This window comes from Bidens hawaiensis, unplaced genomic scaffold (assembly GCF_021521415.1).
Source record: "Bidens hawaiensis isolate Kalapana, Puna unplaced genomic scaffold, B.hawaiensis_p1.1 tig00017858_1, whole genome shotgun sequence".
Taxonomy (NCBI): Eukaryota; Viridiplantae; Streptophyta; class Magnoliopsida; order Asterales; family Asteraceae; genus Bidens; species Bidens hawaiensis.
This window is the reverse complement of record NW_027492695.1, coordinates 35,386-45,374: the sequence shown is the minus strand read 5'-3', so window position 1 is coordinate 45,374 and position 9,989 is coordinate 35,386. Positions and strand designations below refer to the sequence as shown.

General features: G+C 37.6%; 1 protein-coding gene across 1 annotated transcript; it reads right to left on the bottom strand.

Moving 5' to 3' along the window:
* Window positions 1-358: 358 nt before the first annotated feature.
* On the bottom strand, window positions 359-1,427 carry LOC143554846 (uncharacterized). The gene is made up of 3 exons (XM_077044523.1): window positions 1,343-1,427; window positions 1,003-1,203; window positions 359-897 (listed from the first exon to the last, which is right to left on the bottom strand). Exons 1-3 carry the CDS (start codon window positions 1,425-1,427, stop codon window positions 359-361), a joined length of 825 nt encoding a protein of 274 aa, XP_076900638.1.
* Window positions 1,428-9,989: the final 8,562 nt, after the last annotated feature.

The window sequence follows — 9,989 nt, the reverse complement described above, 5'->3', positions numbered from 1 at the left end:
ACAATTCATCATGTCCATGAAAGCTGCTGGAGCATTGTGAGTCCAAACGGCATAACGGTGAACTCATAATGTCCGTACCGGGTTCTAAATGCTGTTTTAGGGACATATTCCTCTTGTACTTTCAATTGCTGGTAACCCGATCTAAGATTAATTTAGAAAAACAACTTGCTCCTTGGAGCTAATCAAACAAATCGTCGCTTCGTGGTAGTGGATACTTGTTCTTGATCGTTACCATATTTAACTCTTTATAATCTATACACATTCTCATCGATCCGTCCTTCTTCTTTACAAACAAGATTGGAGCTCCCCATGGTGACGAACTCGGTCGTATGAATCCTTTTTCCAAAAGCTCATCTAACTATTTCTTTAACTCTTTCATTTCTGTAGGTGCTAGTCTATAAGGAGACTTAGCTATCAGTGATGTTCCTGGTACAAGATCGATTCTAAATTCTACCTCTCTATCTGTTGGGGCTCCTGGTAACTCATCAGGAATCACATCTTGAAATTCAGATACGATTGGCACTTCTTCTATATTTTTAGGTTCAGGTTCTTTAGTTACATAGGCAATGAATGTAAGGCATCCTTTACCTAAGCAACTACTTGCTTTTGTTTTAGAAATTATTCCTACCTTTCCTGCTTCTTTATCTCCGGTGATAAGAATGGTTTTATTATTAGACGTTCGGATATCAATGGCTTTGTCATCACATAAGATACGGGCTTGATTAGATGATAACCAACCCATACCTAAAACTATATCAGAACCTGCCAATGTCATGGGTAACAGCCGTACAAGTATGATGTGATCGGCTAAGGAAATAGTGGTGTTATTTAAAGCTTCCGTTATTCTACTTATACTACCGTTATCAGTCTCGACTTCATAATATTTACTTAGTTTAACTAAGGGTTCATTCAATAGACTACAATATTTATAATCTATTAAACTTTGGTTCACACCTGAGTCAAATAAAACCCTAGCATAAACATTATTAATAGGAAACGTACCGGTGATCACGTCCGGTATGTAAGCTGCCTTCTGGGTATCGAGCATGAAGACACGTGCATTTCCTTTCTTGGCATCGGTCTCGGCACCGTTACCACTTGCACCAGCCGCTGTTGTCATCAACTTCCTCTTTGGATATTCATTGCTAAAATGCCCCTTCTCTGCACAATCAAAACACACCACTGCTTTCCTCTTGCAGTCAGCTTCACCATGTCCCGGTCTTTAACAAAAATTACATGTGATGGTATTGGTTGGTCGAAGACATCTACCAAAATGTCTCCTACTGCAATATTTGCAAACAGTGCGACTATACACAAACGCCCCTTCCCTATTCTTTTCTACCTTCTTCATCTTTCTTCTTCTCATTCCGGTTCCTTATCATCCCATCCATTAGATATCCTACCAACTCCATGGCAGATTCCGTCATGGACGGCATATGTGAACGAACCAAATCGCGGATTTCAATTGGTAATCCGTAAATGTATCGTGTCACTTTGTTATTTCAGGTGTGACCAAAATAGGGACTATTCTACAGTACTCTAGAAATTTGGTGTCATATTCCTTGAGGTTTGTTCCCACAACCTTGTGATTCCATAATTTGCTTTGTATTTGATCCATTTCATTAATCGGAAAAAACTTCTTCAATATCATTGCATTAAATGTTTCCCACTCCAAATTGTATAAAGTCTCTCTACCCTTGATTCCGATTAGGGTATTCCACCATTCCAGTGCCTCCCCTTTAAACATTTGGGAGGTATATTGAACTTTCTCTCTTTCGGTACACTTGCTAATCAGTACAATCGACTCCATTTCCTCCAACCATCAAAGGGTAACAATCACTCCCTTATCTCCATGAAATTCTTTGGGATTATAAACTTTGAATATTTTGAAATCACAAACTTCATGTATTTTAAGTTTCTTAGTTTTCTCATGAAGGTGATTTTCAGCGGTCGAGCCTTGATCACGTTCTTCTTTCTTTTTAATACTCTCTTTCTTTTCGGTTTCTTTTCTAGATTCTCTCTTTGAATTCACAGTTTCACTCTTGCTCTGACTAGCCCTCTTATTAGAATGAGAGGCAGTTCGACTTGGATCGTTTTTATTAGTTCATAGAGTGGGTTAACAACTTCTTTTATTAGATCAAGAATACCGAGCACATAATCCTTCGGTATTGCTTGAATGTTCTCTTCAACAGTCTTTTCTTTGTTATTTATTTGCATATCGAGATTACTGTTAACTTTATCCTGTCCAGACATGCTGTTACATGAATAAGACAAGATTTAGGAAAAGACACACTTTCTTATAATACATTATTTATTTTACATAACAGTCAACAACGATGCATAGTAACTATTCTAATCCTTAATCCATTTCTTAACAAGATTTTTCATCTTGTCACATTTCTTAACAATTTTCTTTCCAATTTTCTTTTTGTCCACTTTCTCGTTTCGTAGCTCGTCCATCACCGCATTAGATGGGTTAGGATATCCAGTAGACGCAGATGTAGCTGGGAAGAGATAAGCGTTCTCTCGTGGATAGAGATGCGGGTTTGGAACGTAAGCATGCATTTCCTCATCGGGGATATTAGTTGTATAAAATTCCTCAATTAGGTTTGCCTCTTCATGGATTTCATTGGCTTGCTGGGAAATTGATGGTCTCGGTCTAACATATGGAGGAAAATAAGGATTTTCGTTTTCCTCATCTTCTTCCTCGGGATCCTCTTCTGATTTTATAAGGATTATTGACCGGTGATTGAATAAATCTCTTTTTATAGGGCATGATAACCCTCATCCTTTGTTTAAGGCTTGGTTCAGCAACAGTTTGTGGAACTTGATATGGGTAATCGGGTGGTGGTGATCCAAAGTGCCATTTATTCTGGTCGGAGTGGCAGTCCATCCAACTTGACGAATCAGTTTCTTGCTTGATCCTACTATGAAATTCTTGCTCCTCGGAAGGATGGTAAGTTGGAATTTCAGATGGATAGTATTGGGGAATGTTGTCGGCAGTATTGTCAGAGATTTTGATTGGACATTGCTGACTTCCTGGGAGATACACGGGCTGGCTCCCCTATGGTAACGTCGGAATGATCAGTTGATTTTGATTGAAAAAGCTAGTATAATAACTGTTGCTACTCTCCATGTCTGATGGTTCGTGAATGAATGTCGGTTTTGTTCGAATGGCAACTCGGCGTCTATGACCAAGATAGTTAATGTAAGACATCTGCACTTAGTTAGGTTTAGGGATAGGAAGTTTACCAATCCTATCTTATCCCTACGAAATAATAATAATTACGATAATAATAAATTTAAGGTTAAAGATTAGGTACTAATGTTTAAATACCTAATTCGCTGAAACCAATGGCTCTGATACCAACATGTCACACCCCGACTTAGGGACTAGGCGTGTAACCACAAGTTGGTACCTGCTTTGTAAATATATCAGAGTTATGGGTTAATTTTAGCGGAAGACTTTTAGGTTTGAATATAATATTAATTTACATTGAAAATTTACTTGAGAATTAAATACCCAAGAATTCGTTTACAAAATATGTGTTTATATTACAAGGATTTAGTTTATAGAAAATGGATCCATCTTGTAACGCCTTCTATCTTCATAAAGATTCCAATCCTTGCTATTGCTACAAATGCTTAATTACTTGCAATGGGTTGGAAAAATACGTCAGCTATATGCTGGTGAACACGTATGACTCCAAAAATATTGAATAACAGTTACAATACAAATATAGTTTTCTTGACAAGCTCAACGGAAGTATTTCTACTTCCCGTATATTTACCGATTCCCTAGACACACAATTGTGTTCTACGAGCCACGTAGCCCTTAATGGAGAACTAGTTATGACCGTTAGCCCGCGTCCATGTAGCCTTTGACTGTTTAGGCTGAACAGATATGTTTGGATCCAGACACATGTGTAATTGGTCCGAGTTGATTTTATTTTCTAATTTGTATTATAACGTTTTAGAGATCACGTAATCTCATGTAAAACTTTGACTGAGTCTTTAAGAAAAACACCCGATTATCTTATCGAGTATAAATATGTTTTGACTGATTTGTAAAGGTTAACGTATTCACCTGTACCGTCGGTTTGCGTTTGAAACCTTGACTGTGAATGAGAATGATATTTAGCCTATACATAAATAGTTTTGTATAAATATTAGAATGGTGTTTCTTGATTAAGCTATGATTGCTAAGCTTAACCTTGAAATCGTTTATCTTTGTTTGTGAATGAATTGCTTTCTTTTTATGTGACGTTTTATATAGCATGCTTTGGCTTAATAGGTTATAACACGTTGGTAAGTTTCTCCAAGTAAGTAAACAGTTCCCTCGGTTGATTGGGATTTGTACGAATTACTTTTCCTTAGGCAAGGAACTTACTACTAGTGATAACACCCTTACAGTTTACTACATTCCCGTCAAAATATATCTTTGTTAACATTACTTCATTAAGAACTAACGTTTATGAAAACTTGTTTATGAATATTTATAGAATGTTTGTAAAATACTTTCAAGGTTAAATGCCATAGCCTCGATTGATATCTAAGCTATAATTTGAATAACTTAAACGTAGCTCCTAGCTTAGTATGGATACTTGGAATGGTGATACTAAGAAAACTTGACGGTAGGATCTTGATCTACTCGCTTATGTGATTGCTAAATTGATTATGACTTCTTTACTTGCACAAACTTTGAGAAAATGAAACGTCAATTTGTCACGGCAATTGGGCACGCCTTTCTATATTAAGTGTGTGAAAAGGAAGGGGAATTTGGAATGAGAAGGCCTCATACCCGTCTCCCTCTTTTATAGGTGTTTCTGGTGACCCACCACGATACGCGATGGGTTTTCTCAACCCCGTCGCGTATCGCGACACCGCAATTTGACGCTGCAATGTGACGTGATGAAACGTGGCTTGTCAGAATCGTGCCACGTGTTGACACGTGGTTGGACACGTGTCCCAGTTACTTAACTTAGTAATCGCGCTACGCGATGATCCTTTAGGGTGAGCCATCGCGTATCGCTACGCCGCCCAAGTCTGGGTTTTTGTGCAAGTCCATAGCGCTATGCGATGGGCTTAGTGCCTATCCCATCGCGTATCGCGATGGATACATTTTTTCAAATTTTTAAGTTTAAGTCCCTAAACTTATCAAGTTAGTATATTTGACACATTTATTTTAGTGTATTTTACGAGGTGTTACAATCTAGCCGCCAACTACCTCGCGTCATACACACCTCAAGTCACTCCAAAAAATCGTTCACCAGAAAAAGAGCTCCGATGACATCACTATTTAACAACAGCCGTCGAAATTCGGTTCAAAGACACCTATTCATGGTGGGTCTTTCCTTTTTTATTCTTCTAAGCTCGTGATCACCTCCGCCATAGAGCTAAACAACGCTATGGACTTCACCAGACCGACTGACAATGGTGGTTGGATCCACGTTATCTCACTGGATTTCTCTAACTACTCTCTTACACAAACAACCAGATCTTCAAATCTTCTTGATATACTTCATTAAAATCTCCAAACGAACATCTAATCAGCACTAAATCTGGATCTACAAACCCGTGACGAACTTCGAGCACCATTATATCACTATGTGAATATTAGCTTTTGGCCACACACATGCTTTGGGCGGTTTGCCACACCTCGGTCTAAATGTGTGGCTAAAGGTCGCTTTCGTCACACATTTGTTATTCGTGTGACTAAAAACACACATATTAGAACCAAAAACACACATGTTAGAACCTTTAGCCACATAAATTAGATTTTTGTGACAAAAAATCACACCTGCTGGAACCTTTAGCCACACTTTTTCAATTCGTGTGACAAAAAACACAGTTGTTCGAAACCGTTTGCCACACTTTCTTAAAAAGTGTGACTTTTACTAGCCACACTTAGTAAATTATGGCCAAATATGATCTAAGCTCATAGTAGTTTAATAACGATGTGGTTAAAACTTATACATATGGCCACACTTACGAGTATATGTGACCATAGAGTATTGTTTGTTAGCCACTTATAAGTTTTATGTGTGGATAAAAGCTAACGGTGACAACAAACAAAACGTGTGACCCTTAGTAGTTAATGGCCACACCTTAATTGTTTAATATGTGGTAAAAGCTTATACATATGGTCACACTTATGGGTTTATGTGGCCACAAAGCATTATTTCTTAGTCACTTATAAATTTTTATGTATGGCTAAAAGTTAACACTTACATTAAAACAAAAGTGTGACTATTGATAATTAATAGCCGCATTCTAATTCTTTTGTGTGACCAACCAGACATCCACCTTCAGTAACCAATCTGAACCCTAATCCATCACATGCTGCTAATACTTTCATCACTCATTAACATCGGTTGAAGCAAATCTTGGTTAGGCAGGTGATTTATACTTTAATTTTGAGAAATTTGGGTGTTTGAGGGTTTTAATGGATATTGCGCCATATGAACTTGTTACTTGTCTGTAGTATTTCGTGAATGTAAGCAATTAGGTCTTGGATTCAATCGATTAGTATTTGCTCTAATTTAAACAATCTTGATACAAGTTGCAAGTGCCGTTTTTGAATCATTTATATTTTCTAATGAGGGTTTTTAACATGATTAATTAGAACACCAGAGATGTCATAAACATGTTAGGGTTTGAGTTTTGTTGAGAACAGTTGGCTGACAGATTCGTTCTCATTTATTGATTGGTCTGTAACTCGCTGTTAAACGATGATTACTGAACGATTGTTGATTTTAGGATATAGTATTCTGAGTCTAGTTTCCAAAAAGGTAAATTTTGTAATTTTTGGATGAGTGTTGAATACCTTTTATAATTTTACAAAAACATATGTTAAAGCTGATTCGGGGAGTTATATTTTTGGTCCATTCTTCGGACACCATAACTCCCTAATGTAAGGCCCCGTTACCGGTAGCCCTACTTTCGTGTTGGATTTACTCATAAACGCAGTTCTAATATCGGAGTTAATTAAAACATTCGCGGAATATAAAAGCTTTCATAAAACATTTCATAACAAAACACATCTTATCTTAAAACAACATCTTGTCTTTCAAAATAAACAAAACGTTAAACTTAAACGTCTTGAGTCTTCCGATGCCAGCCTCTTATTCAGTGCCACATGTCTCCTCAAGCGAGCTGCCTCATCCTACTCACCTGCGTGCATACTAAAAGTCAGCTACGCTAAGTGAGTTCTAGTTAATCATACATTATACAATACACACAAACTTATATTCTTTCATTCATACTTTCATACTTTCATACTTTCTTTTGTATTAACTTGCTTTCATATCTTACGTTATAAAGAGCATTACGCCCTACATTCCTCGAGTATTATTAGGGCTCGGTACCCTCCTTCCTCGAGTATTATTAGGGCTCGGTACCCTCTTTCCTCGAATATTAGTAGGGTTCGGTTCCTAGTTCTCGAATATTAGTAGGGTTCGATTCCCTCTTCGTTACCATACAACCATACATCATACCTCAAGTATTATTAGGGCCCGGTACCCTCTTCGTAACCATACAACCATACAACCATCCTTTCCTTCTTTTATTAACTTTATCACATTCATACACATAAGCATACATATCATACTTACCTTATACATATTGTTACAACCTGACAGTACGTGCAATATCCGAAGATCGTTCACGTACCATCAAGCAATCATTCATGCATTTCACATTATTCACATAAGGCATACACTTATCTCTTAGGAAAAGCGTATTAACAAACATATTGAGTATGCACACAGCCCCGAAAACATAACACATAAATGGGGCTAGAACTCACCTGAATCCTGTTACGCTCTCCGTTAATCGTTATTCCCTTCTTGAGCTGTGCACGGCTAACTGTATAATATTTACATATATCAATTAACTACTACTACTCATATCATCTTTCTAGTCTTATCTACTACCCACAACGAACGGGGGTCCAGGGGCAGGGCCCCTGGCAGCGGGGTCTAGGGGCGGCAGCCCCTAGCAGGGTCCAAGGGGCAGAGCCCTAATTCGCTAACTCCAGCGAACTTATCATTAAGCGAACTTAACAATAAGCGAACTTAACATTAAGCGAACTTACTGTAAGCGAACTTAGTGTTAAGCGAACTTATCTTTTAAGCAAACTTATCATTCAGCGAAGTTAAGCATTCAGCGAACTTAACTCAGGCGAAGTTAGCATTCAGCGAACTTAACTCAGGTGAAGTTAGCATTCAGCGAACTTAGCCTTAGGCGAAGTTATCATGGGCGAACTTATCACCAGGCGAAGTTACAGTTGGGCGAACTTGATCTTAGGCGAAGTTAACCTCAGCGAACTTAAGGTTGGCGAACTTAACAACGAGCGAAGTTGTCAGTTAGGCGAACTTGCTTGAAAGCGAACTTGCTTGCAGGCGAAGTTCGCTTGTAGGCGAAGTTGTCAGCTAGGCGAACTTGCTTGCAAGCGAACTTGCTTGCAGGCGAAGTTCGCTTGTAGGCGAAGTTGTCAGCGGCCGCCGCTGATCATCTTTAATCCCCAAAATCCTCATCGTTTACCGAGAAATCCATGGGTATGGTATTTGACTAACCCGCGATCATTCCTATGGTCGTTTTTGGATAAGGTTTGACCCGAAAACACGTAAAGTTTGGACCTTTAAGTTCAAAAACGTTCAATACAAGATTTACGGTTTATCCTATACGAACCGTATCTGTTTATGGGTTCATTGGATTCGTCCTAGCATCAAGTTCGTTACTTTACGTTTCGTTTAGACCCGATCTATTATAGTTTCAAGTTTCATGGCTAACCGTCTATTAAAATATGAACTTTAAGATCGAAATCATACCTTTATGTTTTCGTTTTGTTCTCGGTTAGCTAGCTTATGAACTTTGGATCTTGTATAAATCTTGAATCACGTTTTCTTGCTCAGACTTCACCTCTCTCACTCGGCCGCGTATGGTGTGTGTGTGTTTGGAGTGTGTAGAGATTAAGATGGAATGAAATGAGGTTTAGGGTTTTATGGTGGTTTAGGAGGATATTTATATTCCCCAAGGCCCATGGACCTAAAGCCCATTACCCTTTAATCCATCTTATTTAATCCCAATCCATGATCTTTTCTTTATTTAGCATAAATTAATTATTAACACTCGATAACTAAACGCAACTTTCTTTATTTAATACTAGAATCATTTTAGGATGTTACACCTAATGACAAACCCAAACGGGTTGGTTCCACTTCTGGAACTTAGTATTATGAGTTTAAAAGATAACCGAGTTGGTCTTACACAATTTGGTTTAATGAGTTGATAGAACCATTAAATTAGTTTTTGTTGCGCAATCTGCTGAACTGTTAGTACCTGTCTGTAATGGTTGAATTATTTTGAGTTTTATATGCATGAGAAAAATAATATAAAACTTGTTTGAGAAAACTGATTCATATATCCTACTGTGGTAAATTTTGTAGAATTTATACTTAATATTTTCTTTGTGAATAAAATAAGTTTGTACATGCCAGAATCTGTCTCGTGAACTGAATGATCATAAGTTAAGTTGTATGATGAATATTTGGTTGCTTTGCCATGATATGATGTGTGAATACATGTTAGGACTTTTGGTACTGTTGACATTACTTATTATCACCAACTATTCGTAGGGTCAAGTTTGTGTTTGTGTGTGAGTTCATACGTGGTTCTTAGAGTCATTTGTTGTTGAACATACTCTCATAACTTAAAACACTTGTACTAGGTAACAATTAGCGAGTCAAATGCATTCATTTGGTTTTGAGAAAACTCTATTACATGCGACACCAGGTTTTGGATTGAAAACACGTACACACTGGTTTTGAAAACACTAAACATTTGCTTATACTTGTTTTTTTGGATTTAAAACACAAAGTTTGAAGTATTGGTTATGTAACCTGCTGAAACTGGCAAAAACGAGCTAAATTGCTGATTTTTTATTGTTGAATTTCTGCAAAACTTGTCAAAACGTTTTGAAACGATCT